The following is a 26031-nucleotide window of genomic DNA, read 5'->3' on the forward strand; positions in this document are numbered from 1 at the left end:
ACCTTTACCTCTTCAAATCAAATGAAACACTGCCCAAGAATCCATTGTAAGAGACTGCAGATAGTCATTTGTGCTATTAAATGAGGCTGAGTGGTCCAGAAGTTTCTGAATAATTAGGTTTATGAGGACCAGGACCAGGACCTGAAGTTTCTCAGATGAAAGGATCGCTGCTGTTAGGACAGAAAAGGCACTAGATTTGGAGGTCAGGATGTCAAAGTGACTTTGGGAAAGTCATTTGAGTTCCCTGGGCCTCAGTTTCCCTCTCTAAAATGAGGTTGTACTAGATTTTTGAAAAATTAATAAGCATTTATTGTCTTCTATAACTGTACAAAGTACTTTACAATATTCTCTCATTTGATCCTCGCCATGACCTTAGGAGGGAGGTGATGTTAATATTCTCATTTTACAAATGAAAAAGCCAAGGCAGACAGAGGCAAAATGACTTGCTCAGGGTCATGCAGCTAGTAAGTATCTGAAGGTGGATTTGAACTCAGGTCTTTCCAGAATTCTGTGCACTATGGTGCCCCCTTAGTGATCCCCAGTAGATGAGATAATCTTTCATGTTGTTGCCTATCTCTAAATCTATGATACAGATCTCTCCACTATATACTGGGTGTGGGATGTTAGGGATGATTTTTCTGTGTCTCAGTTTCCCTTTTTGTATGAGGGAGTTGGACTAGATAATCACCATGGTCCCTTCAACCAAAACTTTTGTCATTGTTATTGAGAGCTATTGTACAAGACATCCCCTCAAGGAACTGATATTCCACTGGAAAAAACTGGGATCCTATAAGAGACAGACCCTGAAATTGGAAAGGGACTTTAGGATTCACTGAAGGCAACCCCTTTCATTTACAGGTAAGGAAACAATAACACAGCAAGGCACAGTGCCTTGCTCCAGATGAGAAGGCAGAGGGAGAAGCTCGGCTCACTCACTGATGATGTCCAGGTAGGGGGGAGCAGGGAGGTGAGCACCAATACTTCCTCAGATAAGGCACCTGCTAAAGAAAGCCCACTTCTTCAGTTAGATCAGCAGAGAAGCTTACCTACCATTCACCACTGGAGTGAAGACAGCCATCCCGCTGAACTTTAGGTTGGTTATGGTTTTATTGAAGATGAGTCCTCCAATACTGGAAAAAGAAACCATTAAAGACACGCACTTCATAGACTATGTCTACCAGAGTGATGGGATCTCTCACATTTTTACTAAGGTGTTTTCATGACTACTATTTCATTGTATATATGATCTTTTTAGCTTGCTGCCTGGAGAACCTCACCTCTCACTCTTTCCCAACAGAATCCTCTTCACCCCCCCCACTCCCATTTGCTCTCCACAAGGTCTTCTGAGGGTGTCTTGAACTCTGTTTACCTTAGTTCAGTTCTTATCTCCTCTAGAAATTCAATTCAATGAGTTTTTTTTAAAGTGTCTAATCAATGCTTAATGAGCCATGCTCCAAGTTAAGCCCTAGAGATACAAAGAGAAAAAAGCAAACCAGTCCTTTCCTTCTAGGAGTTTATATTTTACAACAAATAAATTACCATTAAGCAGATAAGAAAAGACAACAAAGTAATGACAGGAAAATGATGAAGAAATGAGATGAAGAAATGTCTCTTGTAGAAGGTGGCACTTGACCTAAGTCTTGAATAAGACCAGGGATTTTGGGAGGGAGACTTGATGAGGAAATGAATTCCAGAGCAATGTGGGTAAAGATGCAAAAGAGGAAAGATGGGGTGTCCTGGATGGGGAATATCAAATAGGTTAATTTGTCTAGCATAGAAAAACAAGAGGGAAAGTAACACTCTGGAAATCACTCTGGAAAGCTAGAATTGGAATCAGAACAGGTGCTGAATGCCAGGAGACATTTTATTTGACCCCAGAGCCAGAAGAGACTTGGTCCAAGTGGGAATCTAGGAATATCCATTTGGCAGCTATACAGAAAAGGGATTGGAGAGGCGGAATGCAAGGTGACCAATCAGGAGTCTAGATAAGAGGTAATGAAAGCTTCTCCTCTGTTGGCCATGGGGAAGGAGAGATTGGGACAGATGGGAGAGAATATGTAGGCAGGCATGTTGAACCTGTGGTCCACAGACCACCTGTGCCCAGTCACATACCCTGAAAAGGAATGGATGAGTACATACAACAATGTACATAAAACAGACCAGCTTAACCTTTAACCAACGTGACCCTTTAACAGGGTTTTGTTGGGTGATACAGCCCAGAAGAGCTAAAAGATTGGACACCCACCAGAGGGAGACAAAGAAACTGACTGGATATTGGGGCGAGGGTTGAGGATGAGTCCAAGGTTGTGAAGACTAGTAGAAGAGGCCGGGTGAGTTAAAGGAGATTATTGAGTTCTGTTTTGGGATGCAGAGGGAGATGGCCTCCTTGGAGCCCAGATAACAAGGCTTTGAAGATCTCTATAGGTCAGTATTTAATCTTTGTTTAGATGTTTCCAAGAATAAGAAACTCACTGGTTTTGAGGTAGTTTGTTCTTTGTTGGACAATTATCAATGTTCAATCCTTCCCATATGAAGGAGAAATCTTCCCCCTTGTAACTTCTATCCATTGGTCTTGATTCTATCGCCAAAGCCACCCAGAACAAGTCAAATCTTTCTGCCACATGGACAGCCTTCAAATATTTGAAGATAGCACATGTATCCATTCAATAACTGCTTACCTACCCAGATCTTTTCTCCAGGGAAATATTCCCAGGTCCTTTCATCATTTCTTTTTTGATGTTTATTACCTTTGTGACCTTGGACTTAACCTCTTCTATGCTTCAGTTTTCTCACCTATAAAATAAGCCTTAAATCTAGGATGTTCTCTATGGTTCTCAAACATTCCTATTTTCTGGGCACATTTTTGGTCATGAATGTTTGAAAAGGTAGACCTAAAGTAGAATGCTCCAGATGAGCTCTGACCAGGGAAGAGAATAGCAGGACTCTCATGCCCTACTCCCTTAAGATACATAGCCTAATATTATTTTGTTTTTTTATAGCAGCCAACCCACCCTATGGGTTCATTTTGAGATTCTGTTTTACTACACAGGATGCCTATTTATTGGTTTTTGTTTTGTTTAGTTATTTTTATAATGCATACATATAGTTTACAAATTTATAAATAGATTCCTTTGATAATTAGAGGTATTCAGTAATGAATGGGCTGCATCATGAGGTCATGAATGTCTCCTCATCTCAGGTACTCAAGAAATAACTCTTTGTGGAGAACACAGTAGAAAAGAATCATTCTTATGATAAGAGTTGGCCATGGTATAATCCTTCCTAACTCTGGGATTCTGTTGAGTCTGTGAATTCACACCTGTGCTGATTGATATCTGTTCAAATATGCTCTTTGTAGATTGGACCTTGCACACAAGTCACAGAATTTCAGAATGAGCTAGGATTGCAGAGATTATCTAGTCCTACTCACCTTTGCCTGAGAATCCCTTAGTCAACATCTCCAATAGGCTGCTATCCAGCCCTAGGAATGGGCAACTCACTTTCCATCAGCAGCAGCCCCTTCTGGGCTTGCCCTAATAGTTACAGGACATCATTGTCTCTTAAATTGGTCTAAAATCCACCTTCCTATCTGTCACTTGTCCTGTTTCTCAGCTCTCATGTCAGAAGTCTAAATGATCATTTCTCTAGAGGCCCCTTCCTTGACCACTTCACTCCTGGCTCAGCTTATTTTGCCCTTCATTCTTCTCTCCTACTTCACTCTTTTCCTAGCTTTCCATCTCCTCTTTCTAGTATCTTCCTATTAGAATGTAAGCTCTTTGAGGGCAGAGACTGCTTTGTTTGGTTGTGTTTGTATCTCTAACACTTAGCACACTGTTAAGTGTTTAATAGATAATCAATTTGCTTTTCTTAAGTTTCTTTCCCAATTTGCCTTCTGAAACTTGAAGTCTACCCTCAAGTCTTCCCTATGACCCTCAGTTTTCTCTTCTCCTGGGGCTGAACCCTTCCCATTTCCTTCCATGAGTCCTCATATGGTAAAGCAACTTTGCACCATGTTCAACTAAGTGTTTTTTTATGCTAGTTAGGAACTTTTATTAATTTTCAATATTAGAATTTTAAATTTTCTAATAATTTTCAATTATTAGAACAAAAACATTTAAGTTCAAAATTATATCATCAAAGCATTCACATGGATGGAAGAGGGCCCCACTAAGTATGCTAGATGTGGTAGTAGCTTTTTATGAAGGTTTATTTAAACCATTTGCTTGTCCAGAGCAGGGCATGGAGCTGCTTCTGCTCCCAGGTAATCCTCAGGCAACCCATGTGCTTTGGATCAGGGAGAGGACCCACAATGCTCCAATACCAGTGCGGAGACAAGATCAAGCATGGGACTCATTTGAGAAAAGTCTTTTCCTCTCTAAAATTCAACTAACAACAACAGACAACAGGGAGTCCGTGGGTCTTCCCTTATTCTTACCTGCTGAGCACCATGGCTATGATGATGGGTAACCAGCCTGACTTCAGAATTTGGGTGATGATGGGGCTCTGCTTTGCTATGAAAACCCACATTGGGATCAGGGAGAAGAAGAAAAAGCATATTGTTGGGTACAGGTAAGATTGGTCTGGTGAGAGAAAGGAGAGAGACACATACCATATTAACATGTGATAGAGTGAAAGCCTGTTGAAGTAGGGGCTCCCTGCTCTTTCTGTCTCTGTATCCCCAGTGCTTGGTATGCAGTAGGAATTTAATAAATGCTTTCAGAAACTGAGACTTTTCCTGATTAACACTACTTCCTTACTCTCAAGGCTCTCCCCTCTGAGATTACCTTCTGCTATGCCATATGAGTCTTGTATGTATACTTGGTTATTTATATATCTTACATATTTTAGACCCAAAGCTCAGAGTAAGTTCTATTTTCACCCTTCTTTATATTCTCAATGCTTATTAAAACAGCTGCCAGAGGGGATAGTTAGATGGCACAGTGGATAGAGTACTGGCCCTGGAGTCAGGAGGACCTGGGTTCAAATGTGACTTCTGACACTTAATAATTACCTGTATGACCTTGGGCAAGTCACTTAACCGCATTCCGCATTACCTTGTAACCCCCTCAGAAAATCCCCAAACAACTGTCAGAAATGCTTATTTACTGATCAATCACAAAGTTTAAAAAATTTGACCTTAGAGAACTAAGAGAATGCTCTTCTTCTTGAAGAAGACTAGGGGTATGGGGATATTGCCTAGGTCAGACTTGGTATATCAGTTTTGATAAATAGACTTTTTTCTGTCTCTCTCTTTTATTCTTTGGTACTAAGTGGGGCAAGGATATTTTTGGAGATGAAGGTAATAATAAAACGAGCTACCAATCAGTTTTTTAAAAGACAAAATGAGTGTTTGATTAAAGTGGGCCAGGACTCAGGGAGGAAGCTTGGATAGTGATCAGCAACTTCTTACTACTGAGCCTCAGTTTCTGTGTCTGTCAAATGGGGGGGGGGGGTGAGGATCCTTTCCAAGGTCTCTTCCAACCTTACATCCAATAATTCTTGCAGAATGAAAGCCATAATGAGACACCAGGATTGGAGTTACAGTCTTCTTTTCTTGGCTCAGCTGCCTCCTAGATCATTTTCACATGTTTCCAAAAAGCCTCCATCCTAACCCGGGCTTGAGGCTCGGAGCCTGTGTCAGTGAGATGCATTCATTGGAGGGAGAGAGGCTGAGTCATGAGCCCAAGGTCCCAGGGGAAGGCCACTGGACAGATCAGCTGGGCCCCAAGCCCTGAGAGCTGGTTTCCCATAGACTTGGCAGACTTGAGATGAATGCAGCTTTAATTTTATTTCTGCTGAGAGTGAAACATTGGCCTCAGACATTTAACAAAAAGCTCACAGGGCACCTCAGCAAAGTCTCCCTAAAAGGAGCCTTCCTGGGCCAGCTGGGTGGTGCAGCAGATAAGAGCACCAGCCCTGGAGTCAGGACTTGAGTTCAGATCCTGCTTCAGACACTTGCACTAGCCTCCCTCCACGAATCACTTCTGAATTGTCATTGCCTTTCAAAAAAATAGATAAAAGCCCCCTTCTAGGAAAATCTAGAAGGGCCTCTAGAGATCATCTATTTAAACACTTATATTGAAGGGCGATATTGCCTCTCATTCAGGGGAGGAACATTTTTTCCTTTTCAAGAAGAAATGGGGGGTAGGGGCAGCTCGGTGGTGCAGTGGATAGAGTGGAGTCAGGAGGACCTGAGTTCAAATCCGACCTCAGACATTTAATACTTAGCTGTGTAATCTTGGGCAAGTCACTAATTCCATTGCCTTGCAAAAAAATGCAGGAGAAAGGAGGAAATGGGGTGTTGGGACAATGACCAGTGGCTTCTTGTTATGTGTGGTATGTTGGGTCAAGTCATTTCAATTTTAGGGGAACCTTAGTTTTCTCATCTACAAAACAAGGGGGATGGCTACATGAACCCAGGAAACTCTCAAATCCCATGATCTCGTATTAGGCCTAGAGACAAGAGCTTCTCCTTATACCAAGGAAGCCAACATTTCCTCACCCATTCTTTCTGAATGCAGAACCCACTGTCCCTGAAAGTATTTCCATGAGGAGTTGGATCATTAGTACAGCTACTACAATATTTACTTCCTCCTCCCTTTGTTGGAGGCTTTCTTTGGTAGAAACCCTCTCATTTTACAGAGGTTAATATAGTAGGTATCCAGAATCAATAGGATCAGCAAGATGAAAGGAATTGTCCACAGTCTGTCCACAGAAGGCAGTCAGACCCTCTAACCTCCAAATCCCAGGGTCTTTCCCTTACATAATATTACCTTCCATGTGGTTTTAGCAGTCATTGAGCAACCTGCAACGTCTCTGGTCTATTTCCTATCTTCTCTTCCAGCACAGGGCACAATCATTCTCCACCTCCTTCCTAGTCTCATTCCATGCCTCCCACTTGGTCCACTCTCTCTCACCTTGCCTATCTTTTCCATTGGTTTTCAAAGTCCATTTTAAATGTCACTTCTTCCATGAAGCCTTCCCTGATCTCCCCTGGGAGAGCTGATACCTCCTGCCTCTCAGAGTTATATATGGCCTTTAGGAGACATACTGTTTGTATCTGTATCAGAAAGTCTTACCTTCTTTTATCTCCCCATACCAGAAACTAAAATGTTCTACCGATACCTTTTGTCTATAAATCATTTGAAACACCTCCTCCTACTGAATGGACCTTCCCTTGTGACAAAGAAAAACAATTGCACAAAACCATTTGATACAGTGACTATCTGACAGTATAAGTCCCATAGCTCTCTACCTTTTGGGATGAAAGGGAAAGCTCGATTTCTGTAACTCAATGCCCAAGGAGGCTGAGGTTCCTTCTCTAAGTGAAGGTATCCTGCTTTTCTTACTCTCTCTCAGTTGGCACACTGGACCTGGAGTCAGGAAGACCTGAGTTCAAGTCCAGCCTCAGATACTTACTGGTTCTGAGAACCTGAGCAAGTCACTTAACTTGCCTGACTCAGTTTCCTTATCTGTAAAATTGAGATAGTTATACTCCCTAACAGGGTTGTTGTGAGGATCATATTTTCAAAACACTTCACTCAGGATCTGGTGTATGGCAGGCTTTTTAGAAATGCTATTCCCTCCCCTACTCCATCCACCCAGGTAGCAACCATAGGGGTGGGTACCCAGTAGATTAATGTTTGCAGGATGACTGACTCATCTCTCCCCTTTCTGACCTTCTCCATCTTTATTATCTCTATCACACAACAGGCTCAATTGATCGTTGACTCTCCTAGGTCACTGTTCTCATGTTCATACATAGTTCTCTTTAGAAAACTTTTCCTCACATTGCATTGAAATCTGCCATCCTTGAAAAATGAATAAGCATTTCTTAAGCTCCTACTAGGTACAAGCCACCTGCCAAACTGTGCCCAGATCTGGGGCCCAGACCTAGCAGCCTGAGTCTAATTGCTCTTTCATCTGGCAGTGCCATAACTACTTGAAGACAGTTCTGATGTCCCTGAGTTTTCTCTTCCCCAGGCTTAACCATCCCCATTTCCTTCCACATACTGGGATCTCAAGGCCCTTTGCAATCTTTGCTTCCATTCTCTGGATGTCCTCCAGTTTATCATTGTCCTTGACAAAATGAGGGAGCCAGAATTGAATGCGGTCAGCAAGGGGCAGAGGACTAGGAGATGATCACGTCTCCCCTTTTGGGTCCTGGGTCTCAGTGCATCCTAGGGTCCCAGGACTCCACTGGAATCTCCCTAATACTCTCTGAAGCACAAAAGAGAGGCAAATTCTTTCCCCTGCAAGGTTGGGGTAGGGGGAGGGAGGAATGGAAAGCAGGGCTGGAAGAGAAAATTGGCAGCATGAATTGGGGAGGGTGGGGAAAGCAGTTCATGGAAACAATAATGAAGAAAAGCACTCACTTGCCTTGCCCCCCAGAGGGTTAAGTCAAGTGGGCTTGGCACCGAGACAGGCCCCAAAGTCTCCATTTCTTAGGTGATAACAGTACGCCTCTTGGATCGGTTTTCATACTCATTTCCAAAAAGTCCTCATTCTAACCCTGGGCCTGAGGCCCCAGCCTTGCTTTAGAGAAAAGCAGAGGGTGGAGAAAGAACCTGAGCTCTGAGCTTCAGATCCCAGAGGAAAAGCCACAGCCTGGCTTTGGCCCAGAAAGAACGGAGAAAGTACATTTGACAATATGGAGGGTTCTTGGGGTGCCTTCTGGGAACCAAACATGGCTCAGGGGTGACTGGCAGCCTTGGGGACTTGGGAGTTAATATGCCACAGCTGGACTCTGTTCCTGCTTTGAACTGATCACTGGCTTGTCTATCTTATAAAAAGCTCATACTTCCTCGATGGAGTCTGATGGAAAACTCTGGTAAAAGGGTCGTTTTTCCTAGGGCAGGAGAGCTGGGTTGGAGAGGAGAGGCAGGGAAGGCAGGACTCTCATTTTAACCCAGAAAGTGCCTCCTGCATGCCCCTCCCATTCCCCAAAATCTTTAGGAGCCTCACTAGTGAGTTTACTGATCACAATAGAGGCAGGAAGAGTTAGAAATCATTCAAGAGGAGCTAGGAAGAGATTTGAGGGACTCTAGGGTGATGCCCCAGATAAGAACCCTAATTAAGAACTAGGAAGAAGCAGAGGTCACAATTCTGGAGGCTTCTTTTATATATGTAAATGGGACTTTTCCAAGCACTTGTCATCCGAGGATCTGTGATTTTGCTTCCTAATGTGATACAGTGGAAAGAACCCTCATCAAGGGAACTTAGTTTCTAGTTCTAGCTTTGCCATCAATCTCTTCTGAGCCCCTGGGGAGGTGACTTTACACTTCTCCACCTCATTCTCCTCACATGAAAAAGGAACAAGTCGGATGATATGTCTCTTAAGTCTTTTCTAGCTCTGACATTCTATGTTCTAAGCTAGTTGTGACATTCTGTGCTCTAAGACCCCTCCCAACTCTGACATCATATGCTCTAAGACTCCTCCCAGCCCTGACTGACCTTCTATGTCCTAAGGTTCCTCCCAGCCATTTTCTAAGTTCCTTTTCAGCTCTGACATTTTTTGATTTGTTTCTAAAGTCCCTTTTAGCATTAATATGCTAGGATTTTAAAACAGGAGGCAGGGGAAGTTCTTGGAAGGTTTAGGTATAGTCAAAAGATACTATCTTCTAGCTCAATCAATGGCTCCTTCCACTCCAGACTCCCTGGAGCAGTGGCTCAGATGGCAACTTTTTGTAAAAGTTCAGTTGGGGACAACTCCAAAAAAATGGAAAGAAAATGGGGAGGAATATGGCACTGAACTAGACCCTGGGGTTGGGGAGGCACAGAAAACCCAAATTTTGCTTCCTGGGCAGCTGCTATCATGTGGCTTGAGATCATCACTTTATTTTGTTGTTGTTTTGTTTGCTTTTTGAGGCACTTAGGTTAAGTGACTTGCCCAGGGTCAGGCAGCTAGTAAGTGTTAAGGCTCTGTATCGTGGGTTAACACCACCTTATTTTGGAGAAAAGGGGATACTCCAGTTTGTTTCATACCATCTTCTGAGAGACTGAGCTTAAATCAAATCACTTCCTCCCTGAAACTCTCCTTGGGAACCTTAAATGACTTCTTCCCTTATCCTAAGGCAACTGATCTCTCCTCCCTGGGGCTCAAGTCCACTGTGGCCATATACTGACTCTGTGACCTGGTCAAGTCATTTAACTGCTCACCACCCCTGACCACTTCTACGACTCTTTTATTCTAAGAAGATGCTAATTTACAATGGCAGAGAACGTGCTTTTCACATTTATGAAATCACAGGTTTGGTTGTGAAAAAGATATTTTCATTCTCATTTCATCTTCCTGTCATCATTCCATTCCCCATTAAGTACTACAAGCATGATTCCTAATTTACAGATGGGGAAACTGAGGCTGAAACAAGTCTTCCCCCAGATCCATGTGGTTATAGTAGGTGTCTATGGCAAGATTTGAACTCAGGTTGTCCTGACTGTAACGCCAGTGTGCTGTAGTCAGGAAATTTTCTATTATCTCTGTTCTCTGTTGATTCAGGTGTGTCTGACTCTTCATGACCCCTTTGGGGTTTACTTGACAAGGACACTTTCATTTTATAGATGAGAAAACAGAGACAAACAGCATTAAGTGACCCACTTATCTGACACCACATTTCATTTCACAAGGATGAGTCTTCTTGATTCCAGACTCTATTGACTATGCCACCTCGTTGCCCCAGAGTCTGGAAAACCCAATTCAAATCTAGCAGCAGATACTTATTAGCTCTGTGACTCTAGACGAGTCATTTATTCTCTCTTTGCCTCAGTTTCCTGTAAAATGAGGATAATAATAGCTCTTACTTCCAAATGTCATGAGGATCCAAAGAGATAATATTTGTGAAGTACTTAGCAAAGTGCCTGATGCCTAACAAATGCTAAACAGGCTTTTATTATGACTGTTATGGTTATTTTTCACTCTACCACTCCCTTTTTATGAAATGAGGGGGTTGAATTGGTTAGACAGACTCAGAGCTGGTTAGATGGTTAGATTTGAAGAGTGTCACCGGGGGAAAGTTTCTAGTGGAGAACCTCCTGGGACATCTTCATGGGCTAGTACTGCTTACCATTTTTATCAATGACTTGGATAAAGGCATCAACAGCATGTTTAACTTGGAAAAAAGAAGACTTGGAGAGGGAGGAAAAAATGACAGTTGTCTTCATGTATTGAAGGGTGATCAGATGGAGGGGGATTAAACTTGTTTCATTTGGTTCCAGTGGGCAGAGTCAGGAGCAATGAGTGGAAGCTAGAAAGAGGTCCAGGAAAAATTCCTTGCCAATCTAACCATCCAAAGTGGAATGGTTGGCCATGAGAGATGGCAGATTTGCCCTCTGAGGAAGCTGGATGTCCACTTGTCAAGGGGGAATTCCTTCATAGAGTGGTGGAACTAGATCGTCCACTGTGGTCCCTAAGGACAGTATATATTTATGAGAGGCTGTCACTGCTCACAGTATCGTGAGATCTTGACCTGGGTGGAGCCTCTACTCTCCCTGGGCCTCAAATTGAGGCAATTGTGTTAAATGGTCTCTAAAGGCCCTTTCAACTCTAAAACCCTATAATTCAAATATGATTCCTCTTGGGAATTGCTTTTGGACTTGGGTTCTAAGCAGCACTGGAAAGTCAGTCTCATTTTTTTATAGCTACTTAGATGCTGCTCCAAAGATTCCATTTATATAGCATGCACTGTTTCCTTAACCACACAATAAGCTCCACGAAGAACATAATAACAACAGTAACTATACCCAACATTTAAGTTTTGTTAAGTCCTTCCCAAATATCTTATTTTTCCTTCCCCAAACCTTGGGAGGTGGGTACTATCCTCATCACTATATAACAGATTAAGAAAATGAGATAGAGATGAAATGACTTGCCCAGGGTCACACAAGTACTAGGTGTCTGAGGTGAATTTTGAACTCAGGTCCTCTTTACTCTTCATCTAGACTCTAGTTTACCCACTGCACCATGCAGAATAGATTTCTGAGAAGAATTTTTAAAATATATGCAATAAATATATATAAATATATATAAATATATATATATATATTGGAAGTTTTGGAAGGCTGGGCTTAAAAATAGAGCAAATCTGGAATTTGCCCAATTTTTTCCTCCTTGATTTCTGGAACCTTCCCCCCCCCCCATGGTGACATATCCAGTTCCCCTTCTCAGAATTCCTTTTTGTGGGAGTCTATCTTGTGATTTATGACAATCAGAAAGCTTAGGACAACAGCTCCAGAAACTCAAGCCAAATAGATAAGAGCCAATATGTTTGCTATGTGTCACAAAGAAGTTAATCTAAGGAGAACCTGACCTAAGTTCAAATCCCAGCTGGGGTCATCCCTTGTCTGAAAATGTACTCATCCAATTCTCCCCTTTCAAACCCTCAGGTTCAGGAGCTCTGGTCTTAATGGATTATCTGAGAATGTTTAGCCTAGGGAAAAGAAAGTCTGAAAGGACACAGTAACACGTATGACACAAGAAAAGTTACTTCATCTCCCCTCATCTTGGTTTCCTCATCAGCAAACTGGGAGGGGTGGGAAGCATTGTTTGGACTAAATTGGGGTTCTGTTCCAACTTCAGATCTGTGTTCCCAAGATCTTACAGAACTGAGTCACAGACCCAGAGTTGGAATATGCCTCAGTGGTCATATACAGCATAACACCTATTTGAAAAAGGAACTCCTCTCAAAATAATCATTCAGTCATCACCCAAACATCTCCAGTAAGAAGGGACCTTCTCTGGTAGCTCATTCCATTTCTGGATAGGCTTGATTATCAGAAAAAAATCCTCTCTACAGAAAGTCTACATTTCCTTCTTTGTAACATCTACATATTGGTCCTTGTCCTGTTAGGGGACCTCTCAAATCTTCTCTTTCCTAGGCTAAACATTCCCCATCATTTCAACAACACTAGAGCTCTTGATCCTGAGGGCTCAAAAGAAAATTGGGTGTATTCATTTTCAGAAAAGAAATGACCCCAAATGTATATTATTTGATTTCAGTTTCTGGCCATTCCCTTTTCCCTTGGGGGAGGGGATCTGGTGATCTGCCAGGCGATTTTGAACATGTGGTGATTATAGTCTATGATGGAATGAGGTCATCTGGCTTGGCACCTGCAGACTGAGCTTACTCTGCAGTTCTGTTCAGACTCTCTAGGCAGTTAACCAATCACAGTTGTATAGCATAGGGAGGAAAGGGATGCTCAGAAAGCTCCTTGGACATGCTTATCTGGCCTCTGCTGATCTGACTTCCTATCACAGTCACATCTCCTCTTGGGACCTCTGCATCCCCAATTGCAAAGTGAGGGACTTTGTAGAAGTTTCGCTTCTTTAGATAATTTAATTCTCCTCCTCCCTATTTTGTAGATGAAGAAGTAGAAGCCCAGAGTGGGAAAGCAACTAAATGTCATACAGGGCAGTAAGAGGCAGGTCAAGGACTAGGGTGGGAGTTCCAAGTTTTAGGCCAGCATTCTTACCTTAATGCATGTAGCCTCCCAGATGGGAGTCCATCCTCTCCAGTTGAGGGGTCGAGGTTCTATAGCTCAGTTGGCTATAGCTGGGGTATTCTAACTCCAGTATCCTAGAGCAGTCTGGGTTGTGTGACTGGGTTCCCGGAACACACAGTGTATGTCCTGGGTACCTCCTGGCCCTGCCTGTATCCCTCCATCTTCTGAGCCTGACCTACTGGACCCTGAGTCTTTTGCAGGTCATACCTGTGTATTTGTACAGGATGTGGCTGGTGCCTGCCAGGATGCATAAGGACACAACATCTCCCAGCATGGCTGCAATGGGTGTGGCGATGTTGTCTGGGTTAATTCCCAACTTCCGAGCACCCATCACCACACAAATCATCACTATACCTGGAGAGAGAGAGGAAGAGAAGAGAAGAGAAGAGAAGAGAAGAGAAGAGAAGAGAAGAGAAGAGAAGAGAAGAGAAGAGAAGAGAAGAGGAGACAGAGATGCAGAAACACACACACAGAGAGAGAGAGAGAGAGAGAAGGGAGAGGGAGAGGGAGAGGGAGATAATGAGTATATCTATCTTCAGCTAGTGACCAAAGAACAGCATAAACAACACACCTTCTAGGGGATTTTCCTTTCCACCCAGTCTGGAGACATTTACCATCTTTTTTTGCATTTACTATTTTTTTCCAATTACATTTAAAGATAGTTTTCAATAGTCATTTCTGTAAGATTTTGAGTTGCACATTTTTCTCTGTCCTTCCCTTCGCTCCTCCCTCCCCAAGGCAGCAAATAATCTGATATAGGTTATACATGTACAATCATATTAAACATATTTCCACATTAATCATATTGTGAAAGAATCAGAACAAAAGAGAAAAAAAAGAAAAAATACAAAATAAAAGTGAAAATTGTATGCTTCAATCTGCATTCAGATTCCATAGTTTTTTCTTGGAATGCAGATGGCATTTTCCATCACAAATCTTTTGGAATTGTCTTGGTTCACTGCATTGCTGAGAGGAGCTAAGTCTATCATGGTTGATCTTTGCCACATTGTTACCATTACTATGTACAATGTTGTCCTGGTTTTGCTCACTTCACTCAGCATCAGTTCATGTAGAACTTTCCAGGTTTTTCTGAAATCTCTTCGCTTATCATTTTTTATAGAACATTTTTATAGAGTGTTCCATTACATTCCCTATACACAATTTGTTCCCCCATTCCTCAATTGATGGGCATCCTCTCAATTTCCAATTTTTTTGCCACCACAAAGAGTTGCTATGAACATTTTTGTACATGTGGGAATTTTACCCTTTTTTATGATCTCTTTGAGATACAGACCTAGTAGTAATATTGCTGGATCAGAGATTATAAGCAATTTTATTGCCCTCTGGGCATATTATTCTCCAGAAAGGTTGGATTAATTCAGAACTCCACCAGCAATATATTAGTGTTTCAATTTTCCCACATCTTCTCCAACATTTATCATTTTCCTTTTCTGTCATATTGGCAATCTGTGACGTGATACCGCAGAGTGGATTTAATTTGCATTTTTCTAATCAATAATAATTTAAAGCATTTTTTTCATATGACTATAGATAAGTTTAATTTCTTCTTCTAAAAACTGCATCTTAATGTTGTTTGGACATTTAATTAATGGAAGAATGACTTGTCTTCTTATAACTTGGATTCAGTTCTCTAAATATTTTAGAAATGAGGCCTTTCTCAGAAACAGACTGTAAAAATTGTTTCCCAGCTTTCTGCTTTCCTTTTAATCTTTGTGGCATTGTGTGTGTGTGTGTGTGTGTGTGTGTGTGTGTGTGTTTGTGTTTGTGTGTGTAAAACCTTTTAAATTTTCCCATTTCCTTCTCATTTTTCAGTTACAAATCCAGTTAGCTAATAGAACTTCTCCTGTAATGGGCAATTCTGAATATCAAATACAGGGTAAGAACTGATGTTCCTCCTGCCATGTGAGGCTATGATGCTTTTGGAAGGCTGGCAAATGGCTAGGGCAGCAGATAGCTATGTGCTAAGGCAGCCACCAGGGACTGTGGCTAGAAGACCGGGCTTAAAGAGTCAGGAAGCCTGAGTGCATATCCTGCCTCAGACAGTTTCTGATCATATCACCTTGGTATAATAATAGCAGTTACCCCACCTGCTTGTGAAGACCAAATGAAATAACAGATATCAAGCCCTTTGCAAACCTTAAAGTACTATCTAAATGCTAACATCATTAATTTTAATCACTAATAATAATAGAGGTAATATAAATGTTTATGTGTATGTGTGTATGGGTGTATATGTTTATACATACATAGCCATATCCTTAGATGCATATAGATGTCTCTGCATATGCATATATACAGGGTGTTCCAAAAGTTGGTGTAGTGTTATGCTTTAATAATAATTTTAAAGTTATATGTTATCTTTATGTCAATATCAATTTTAAACCTTAATAGCTTAAAACTGCACTAAGACTTATGGGCAACCCTGCATATAAAGAGCCAGATAAAGTCTGTACTGAGAGCATCTGCATTATAAATAAAAGATAAGAAAACAGACCCTGTCCTCAAGGTCAGTTTACATTCCAATGGGGGAAAGATAGCACATAAAGGGGGTGCTACAAAGGAAAGGAAGATCTGTGATTAATAGTACTAGAGAGAAAAGAAATGAGGTTGCTTTATGAGATACAATGTCCCAGGACACCCCCAGACAAAAGACTCTGCCTTGACAAGATACCTGAGACATGTGTAAATGAAGCTTGTGGTCTTAGAAGAGCAGGCAGTCCAATTCTCATGGAGAATCCACAAGTCTTGCCAAGAATTAAGATTAAATTGTTTGTCTTGCTCTGATGGACAAATGAAACCAGTTCACAAGACTAGTTTTTTGAACAGAAAGTAGAAGGTGCATGGAATGCCAATGTGTCAGGTAGGAAGGGCAGCCGAGATCAAGGCCGGGGCGTCTGATCTAAGTATTCCCCCATGTGGTTCTTATGTACAATTTAGTGGCCCTTGTAACTATGTGAGTTTGATGCTACCGGTGTAGAATATTGGAGAAGAGAGAGAGAGAGAGACTCGAAGCAGAATTCAAAGTGTAAGCAGAGGGACGACAATGATTATGGCCTTGCTCTTTGTACATATTAGTCAAGCACTGAACACTTCAATTTAGAGCAGTCTGGGAGATTTTTAGGGCCTAGAAGAAAGGGCTCCAAAGAGGGCAGCTCAAAGGAGAGCATTTCAGGTTGAGCAGGTGGAAGGAATTCAATCAAACCTCCTGTTTGACAACTTCCAGATGTTCCCTGCTGAGAATTAATACCAACAAACATCCCCACCTGGAGAGGAATAACCCAAGGCAGAGCTGCCAAGAGGAATGGAGTCCATAAGGAGACAAAGGGCGGAGGAGCTGAGGGTCTGTGTCTCAGATCTGATGGACAAACCGGGTAGTAATCATTGTGGGGGGCAAAGTCACCTCCAAATATGAAAGCCACATAGATCCTTTGCCAAACTTTGTGATAACCCCTGCTTGGGAGCCATCCCTGAGATCTGCCACACTCCATTCATTCGAATGGTGCTCTGCTAGAGGATAGGTCACTAGCTTCTTCCTGGTGCTTTCCATCTCCTGTTCCCCATCACCTTCCAAGATGCCCAGTGTCTAGCAACTATGAACCCTTTCTAAGAATCTTTATACCAGAAACTTCAGGGATTAACAACCTTTTGGAGTACTACAGCTGCCACCCCCAGGTGACTGACCTCAACAGAGATCAAAATCTTAAAGGGAGAGAGGTCTAATGTTGGAATTTCAAGACTGCATTGGAGAAGTCTTCACCATGCAATTTGCTATAATTAGTTACTGTACTTACTTTTCATCTCCTTGCTAAATTACCTATCTTCCAGCTGCCACCTTTATTTCCTACTCCCCAAAAAAACCACTTGGACTCTGCCACAGTGTCTCTCAGCTCTGATGGGTGAGCTTTTACCATACCTTGCCTGGAACAGGCCACTCTATTTTCCCTGGCTAATTTACCAAGCTGATGCATATATAGCCGCACCCTCCTCACCAACCTCTTTCTGTATGATTTTATCTTATTAGAATGTAAGCTCTATGAGGGCACAATAAGTTCTATATTTTTTATCTCTAGTACTTTGCATGGTTTGTAGCATGTAGTAAGTTCTCCATCAATTTTCCTTCCTTCCTTTTTCTTTCTTTGTTTCTAGCTGCCATCTATCTCATCTCTCCATCCTTCCATCTATCATCTGTCCATTATTTTTATCATCCTTCCCTCTATCTACTATCTCTCTTATCATCTATCCTCCATCTCTGTCCTGGCATCTATCCCTCTATTTATCCATCCCCTCTCTATCCATCCATCCCTCTATCTTTCTAACAATCCATTTCTTTATCCATCTATCTATTATAGAGGAACCTCCATCTCATCACTGGCTCCTAGTAACTCAATTCCTTTAGCCTGGTGGGCTTTGATGGGATCCTATAATTCCTTCAATAGAAAAAAATCAAAGATTAAAAAAAAAAGGTTCCTTGAAATTTATCACAATATTCTTATTACAGATGAAGAAATAGGCCCAGAGAACTGGTGTGACTAACCCAGGGTCATATAGCTACATCCCAGAAGGAGGGGCCTTGTCAAAACTTCAAACTATACTAATATGGAATGTTCTGGAAGGGGAAAAATTATGTTATGATAACAAACTGGGAAGGGGGAGCAATGCTTTTTTTCTCAAAGTCAGAGAAATAAGACAACCAGACAGCAAAATCATATTCTGGGATCAACAGAAACAAACAAACATCTTCTGTTTCACCCATTGGAAAATCAAACCATGGCTCTTTCTAATGCCAAGCAAATACAAGAAAGACTTTGGAACAGAGAAAATGAAGGCTTGGCGGGATCTTAGAATACAGAATGTCAAGACTGGAAGGGACATTAGTGACCATCTGGTTTACCTCCCTTATTTTACTAAGAAAGGAACTGAAGCTCAGAGATGGGAAGGGATCTGCCCAAATGAGTAATGGCAGAAATTTAAAAAAGACTCAGGTACATGACCTCTCAAGCCCTTGTGTTCTTTTTACAACACAAGTCTTTATTCTATAGTAGAATCAGTTGATGGGTCATTAAGATAAGTGAGGGATGTTTGGTGATATCCTCAACTTTTGGAGAGTGATACAGTGAGGACAACCAAGGAATGGTGCCTAAAAGAGACAGATATGAAATGGATGCAACTCACCCAAGGTCACACAGCTACACACTAGGAGGGACCCTGTTAGAACAGCCAAATTCTTACCATTCTGGAATGTTCTTGGAAAATGACAGCTTATTACAACAAGGTCATAGGATTGACACATGTAAGTTTTCCCCCAATTCTCCTGGGGTCTGCCTATAATTTTCTGCTTTTCTCAATCTGGGAAGAACATTAGGTGGATCCAGGTGGACACAATAGCATCTGTCTCTCTTGGGATTTGCCTCAGATTACCATCCTTTTTCCCTAGAGCATACAGCGAAACTCTTGGCAGGTGCTACATAAAAACAGAATGAAGTTTTTTCAACATTCCTCTAGCATTTTTATGATATTCTTGAAACTTTGTTATTTTCCCTCAGAGATCGTTACAGTGCTCTACATAAGCTCATGTTTAACAAATATTTCTAGAACTCACTGAATAGGGTTTTAATTCATAGGATGAAAGCATTGTGACCTAAATGACCACTAAAGACTCTTCTAGCTCTACCAATAGAATTTTATAATTTTTCTCCACCCTGTCCCCCCATTCCTTATGTATCTCCAAAGAGCAAAGACAAGACCTGAATGGGGACCTAAGATTTAGAAATAGCTATTATAGCTGTTTGGTTTTTTAAAGGAAGCTCATGCTGCCCTCCAGGGGTGGACCCTGGAATTCATTATTTTGTAATGAACCAGTGAAAAAATTATCTGTGCATCCTAACATAATGAGCCTAGGATTCTTATAACAAAGTATTTATATCATCCTTTGGTTGCAAGTCTGCAAGAGAGTTAAATAACACTTTAGTTCATCTCCCCCTCCCCCTGTTTTAGTGAGGAGGAAACTGAGGCCTTCTGAAGGCCAACGGTCACAACGAATTGGTAGAACTGGGATCAGAACCTAGTCCAGTGTTCTTTCCTTTCCCCAGAAAGACAAAGGATGAGAATTCAAGCCTCCTGGGAGAAGCGTCCCAGAGGCTGAGGCTAAGAAGAAGTCACTGACTAGCAGCAGGGAGTTTCTAAAAAGCTGTGTAGCAATGGGTAAGTCACTTTTCCTTGGACTTCCATTTTCTCATCTATATAATAGGGAGAGAAAGACCTGCCTTGCTCTTGTCACTGAGTGGCTTCAGGGAAGAAGCCAAAGTAAGCCTAGTAAGGCTGAGTGCCAGAGATCTTTGGACCCTCCTGCTGCCTGGGGAAAAAAATGCTAACAGAAATCCTCATCCACTCCCTGGGATGGACTTCTACTGTGAATGAGGGGAGAGCCAAGCCATACCTGGGGAAATACAGTGAAAATGATGATGCTGCAGAAAGATGACTGGATCTGGCATTGGGAGACTTGAGTCTGGGTCTCCATCACTCTCCACAACTCTGTGACTTCCTCTCCATGGCACCTTAGTTAAGCTAGTCACATAATTCAACAAGCATCCAAAAGGGAAACTCTTAATCTCAGTTTCCTTGTTTGTAGAATGAAGAGATTAGAATTAAATCCTTTGAGACAGAAGGCAAAATAAAAGATGGTAGAGCATGCATGGTTCCCTTAAAATATCAGATACAAATAATTTTCTGCTTAAAAAAAAAAAACAGAAAATGGGGCCAGTTAGGTGGTGCAGTGGATAGCGTGCCAGCCCTGGAGTCAGGAGGACCTGACTTTAAATCTGACCTCACACTTAATAATTACCTAGCTGTGTGGCCTTGGGCTACTCACTTAACCCCACTACCTTGCAAAAACAAACAAAAAAAAACCCAACAGAAAATAAAACAAATCAGAATAATAGCTCCTATTTAAGCACTGTGACAAAATGTTTAGTTAGTAGACTCTGATGCTCTCATGTTCAGTCAAAAGACAATTCCATTCTTTGCCCTTCCCCAAGACCCAGGACTCCTAAACAGAAAGAGCATGACCCATTTTCATATGCTCATGGAATCACAAGTCTGGAGTTAGAAAGAGTCTTTAAAGTCCTCTTGCCCATTTTACAGACAAGAAAACTGGGACCTATTAGATCAAGTGAAGCAGAATTCAACTCAAGGCTTCCAGACTTCAGACTTCTTTTGCATTTTTCAACATGCTTCATTCTTTTCTGCTTTAACTGTTTTGGGGGTATTTTGGTTCAAAGCTGTCTGAGATACTAAAGGTTACCATGGCAAGGGAAGTATGTTAAGCATGTTACTAGCTAACACTGTATTAGGAAAGGGATGACTAATTGATAGCTAGCTAACGAGAAGTCCTTATAAGAACAATATGAAGACCTAGGACAGATGTAGAGTTGGGAAGATAGAGGAACCAGGAAGAGAAGGCACCAAAGATTTTCCCTTAAGAGGGCTGGCCTTGCCCCCAATGGCTTGGTCTAGAATTTCCCTCAAGAGAACCATTCCCTGGGAATTGAAAGAGAGAGGATGGGAGATCCTGATGGTGGTAAGGCAAAGGGAAAAGCCCAGTGAAGGAGTAAGTTCCTGTGGCAGGTGAAGTGGAATGTTGGGTAGTAGGTATGAAGCTCCATGAGAGGGGAATCTTTGAGGTACCACTAAGGGTCTAGCAGTAGGGACCTATCTCTCTGGGCTGGAAACTCAGCATTCCCAAAGCCGAAAGAAGAGACACAAATTGTAGGAGAGATCTTGTCTGCAGGCAGTTGGGTAAAGTCGTCGGCAGATAATGATAATGGTGCTCACCTAAGAAAAGGGCAGCTAAGAAGGCTGTGACCACACTGCTGGCACACAGGATCCCGATGTGGGAAAATTCAATATTTTCTCCAGAGAGGACTCCCAGGACAAGGGCAACAACAGCAGCCAGTAGCCCAACAACTGTGGCCTGAACCTGTGAGGACAGAAATCACAGGTCAAGGATTGTGATGGGAAGGAGCAAGGGAGGGAGGGGTAAAGAAGTGTGATCAGGATGGAAGAGGTAGACAGAGAAGCGTGCATGAAGGGGTCCATAGAATTTTAGATTTTAAATAGATCTTGGTCCATTAATCCTATCACCTAAGAGGAGTCAAAGGAGGACAGTAAAGATGGAGATGAACCTCTGGTCATGCCATATAAGGATCCATTAAAGAAATTAGGGTTTTTAACCTAGAGAAAAGAGGACTCAGGGGAGACATAACAATTATTCCAATGTTTTCCACTGTACCATGGAGTCTCTCTACCTCCCCCTCCTTTTGTTGGCAATCCAAAATATAATCTGGCAAATTCCTGTTCCTGTCTTTAGTGGAAGGTTTAGACCCTGACCATTCTGTCCTTCTTTTAGAAGAATAAACCCTTCCTAAGCCAAGGCTGGAATTTCCTATTAAAGAAATCCTGAGTATAAGCCTGGGGTAGTGTAGGGGAGGGGAATCTTTTTTTCATAAAAAAGGCCAAGGGCCATTTGAATCTTTATAACATCATTCGTTGATAAAAATTATCCACTTAAAAATGAGCATGTTATATTTTGGTGAAACATTTAATTGATTCACCCCTAAAAAGCTCCTAGATTTATTAAATTTAGGGCAGTGCCAGATCAAATTATTTTGAGGGCCTTATATGCTTGGATAGAGGGAGATCACATACACACACATATATGTTTATATAATCTATACACACATATACATAAAAAAAATCACAGATACAAAATCGAAGTATTCATTGAATAGTGTGCTGGGCTTAGAATAAGGAAGCCTCAGAATTCAACCTCAAACTTTCAAGCTGTGTGACCTTAGGCAGGTCATTTAACATGCCTGCCACTGGAGAAGGAAATGGCACAATACTTCAATATTGTTGCTAAGAAAACCCCACAGATAGAACTATAGAGTCACAAAGAGTTGGACACGATTAAAATGACTAAACGGTAGAACTATAGGGTCACAAAGAGTTGGACACGATTAAAATGACTAAACAACAGCAATATACAAAATAGATACACGATCCAGGGCTTTTGTTTATGTATTGAGGACCTTAGTCTACCTTTCTCTTCTGTGCCTGGCCTCTGATAACCCCTTCTCCCCCCTAGAATGAGGGAAGCCCAAACCTCCCCTCCCCCCAAACATTAAACATAATCTCATTCTCAGTCTGATCATAACAATTTGATATAAGAACATGACCTAGGTACAAAAAAATAGCAGACTTTTCTATTATAAATATGGATTAGATGGTCATAAATATATCAGGAGAATTATTACTTGATTCTGAGGAAACTGATATTTGAGGGGTATCAAGTATCAAGAAGCCAATAATGGCGAGAGGTCTAAGTTTGTTATCATGATTTGAAGCAAGGTGAGTTTTGCTGAAAAACTTTGTTTAGCGATTGTCAGAGAGATCTGAAAATAGGCAAGAGATTTGCTAATGAGACAGAAAACCTAAAAGAGAAATACTGAAGTGAAGAAACTGAATAGTAAGAGAGAACAAAACCCACAATTCTAAAGAAATCAAGGTGTTCCTCTTTTAAGTCTAAAGAGAACGCTAAATTCAGGAACAAATTATTGAAAGAAAGAACTACATTATCAAGTAAAGAATGGTGAAGTTCAGCTTGCTTCAAAGAAAGTTCCTGTGTTACTAAGGGTCAAGCAATTGCTGTTGTATAAAGAAACACCAGAACTTTTCCTAGGATAGCAGAGAACTCTGGTTCTAATAAAGTCAGAGGATTAAACCCCAAAGCAGGATACTTCCTATGTATAATTTCAACTGGTGACTCCCTTCAGGAGAAGAAGAAAAACTCAAGAAAAGTTTAGCTACACTGATAGCCTACAATGCCTACAAAATTCAGGTACAAATGTTGAAAGATCAATGTCATAAAAGAATTAGAATCAGCTAACATTAAAGCAGGTGAAATTTTGATGCCCTGGGAAAAGTGGTTATCATGCATATTAGATATAATATTGAATTATATGATTATATCAACTATAGTCTATGATATGCTATATATGCTATATGTTGATATTATTACATATTATCATTTATTATTATTTGATTTACTTTTCCTCCTTCCATCATGTAGTTATATTTTGTTCTCTATATATTTTAGATACTTTTCTGCCTAGTAATGCTTTTTATTATGTATTTACCATATATATATATATATATATACATATATATATATACAACATATTATTATAAATAGGGCAGCTAGATAGCACAGTAGATGGCCTGAAGTCATCCTGACTTGAGTTCAAAACTGAGTTCAGATACTAACTAGCTGTGTGATCCTGGGCAAGTCACTTCATCTCTGTTTGTCTTAGTTTCCTCATCTATAAAATTGTGATAATAATAATAATACCTACCTCTAAGAGTTGTTGTGAGGATCAAATGAGATAATTGTAAAGCGTTTGCATTTAACAAATGCTACATAAACATTAAACTACTATTATATATGATTTGGTGAACCCTAAATGACTAATCAGGGAACTGAAAAATATTTTAGCTACAAGAAGAAATGTAATATTAACTTAAATAGATGTCCCACAGAGACTATGGATACTGTTAGTCTAAGAGAAAACAGAATCTTGGGAGAGTGGTAGTTTAGGTGTATTTTGAAGGGGAGTTTTAATCATAATTTCTGGAGAGAAAATAAGTATGTGAGGCAATAAGAGAACTTGCTGAAGATTGTTAAAGTAAGTAAGACTGACAGATTGCTTTCCATTGGGGGGTGTGGGGAGGGAAGTAAGATTGGGGGGGAATTTGTAAAACTCAAATAATATCTTTAATAAAAAAAAAGAAAAAGAAAAAGAAAAAAAGATGTTAAAGTTCAAGTTAAGTTAAAGATTGAAGATATATTTCTTGAAAAAACTGAGTTAAACTTTTAAGTTCCAGAAAAGGAACCTTATTGATAATTCCTGAGTGACTGTGGTGGCATTATGTTTCTAGAGTACAGAATAGAAGGCAACAGTTACAGTTGATAGTTGGAGATGACTCTTGCTGTGATGTTTCACACCTTAATACTTGATGAAATATTTAAATAAGTATCTAAATTTTAATACATTGGACAGCCAGTTCCATTGATAGTTAAGCTTATGAAACTGGGAGGGGGGTTGACAAAGAGGGAGAGGGAGGGAAAGACTGGGGGAAAGAAGTTTATCTTTTATATTGTAAACTGGAGAAGGATAAAGAGCTAATTAACAATGTCGGATATTTCTCTTCATTTAGGAGAGAATATCAAATTTGCTCCTTGACTCAGAACCTGAAAAGAGATAGAGTAAGGAAGTCCAGAAGCAGCTTGAAGAGTGGAGAACTGCTATGGTTGTCAAATAGTTCCTGATACTCATATAGACTATGAAACCTACCACACATGCATGTCATTTTTCTTGATAGAATGTAAGCTTTTTGAGGGCAGCAATATCCTTCAAAATTTTTTTTTACTTTGTTTCTCCAGCACAGTGTCTGGCACATAGTGAAGACTTAATAAATGCTGGTTGATTTGGCTGAGGTCAGCCTCCATCCACTATACTACACCACTCTCCCCCATACCATCCCCTGGACTCCCCAGTGGCATGTTCTAGGGTCTCTGTTTCTGTGATCACTCCTCATATATTATTTCAATCAAATAGAAAGTAAAATTTATAATCCTTCCCTGGTACAAAAAAAAATCCCTAATTATGACTGACAAATCCTGCCCCCTAGAACAAATGCCTGCTCAAAATAGCAGATGATACTGAACACTGAGGTGACTCACCTGGATCAGAGCAAGGTTACTACTGATCATTATTTGCTGTAGCTGAGGGTCATCAATGATCCCAGTGTTAGCCTATAAGAGAAAGAGAAAAAGGAAAGAATCAGTGGATTGGAACCCAGTGGACCTATCTAGTGGCTCCCCATTGGCCTGTCCTGGCCTGGCCTGGCCGGCCCTCTAAAGTCTAGAGGCCAGGCCAGTAAATGATCCTCCAGCCTCTGCTTGAAGACTGCCAATGACGGGAAACTCCATGCTCTAGAGGTGGCCCATCCCACCTTCGATAGCATTCACTGTGCACTGTTTCCTTCTGTTAACTTTATCTCCCTGTCTGCAATTTCTACCCATTTTTCTAGTTTTTTCCTCTGAATCCAAGCAAAGCAAGCCTTCTCTCTTCTGCATGACTACCTTTCAAAGACTTGAAGACAACCAACATCCTACTCCTCATAAACTTTCTCCTCTACAAACTAAACTTTCCTGGTTCCTTAAAAATCACTTCTCATTTGTTCAGGTATTTTGCAGTCATGTCTGACTCTTCATGACCCTATTTTGGGTTTCTTTTGGCAAAGATACTGGAATGATTTGCCATTTCCTTCTCTAGCTCATTTTTACAGATGAGAAAACTGAGGCAAATGGGGTCAAATGACTTGCCCACAGTCACATAGCTAATAATTGTCTGAGGTCAGATTTGAACTCAGGAAGAGGAATCTTCTTTATTTCAG

At 41.0% G+C, this 26031-nt stretch overlaps 1 protein-coding gene across 2 annotated transcripts in view; it reads right to left on the bottom strand.

Moving 5' to 3' along the window:
• SLC41A3 (solute carrier family 41 member 3) overlaps window positions 1-26031 on the bottom strand; it is a 62052-nt gene that overhangs the window by 8857 nt on the left and 27164 nt on the right. For both annotated transcript variants that reach the window (XM_074198447.1, XM_074198448.1), the window contains 5 exons: window positions 25316-25387; window positions 21349-21493; window positions 13705-13851; window positions 4436-4580; window positions 1051-1130 (listed from right to left, as the gene is read on the bottom strand). In XM_074198447.1, coding sequence (XP_074054548.1) covers window positions 1051-1130; window positions 4436-4580; window positions 13705-13851; window positions 21349-21493; window positions 25316-25387 — 589 coding nt within the window. The remainder of the gene's footprint in view (window positions 1-1050; window positions 1131-4435; window positions 4581-13704; window positions 13852-21348; window positions 21494-25315; window positions 25388-26031) is intronic.

This window comes from Macrotis lagotis, chromosome 8 (assembly GCF_037893015.1).
Source record: "Macrotis lagotis isolate mMagLag1 chromosome 8, bilby.v1.9.chrom.fasta, whole genome shotgun sequence".
Classification (NCBI taxonomy): Eukaryota; Metazoa; Chordata; class Mammalia; order Peramelemorphia; family Peramelidae; genus Macrotis; species Macrotis lagotis.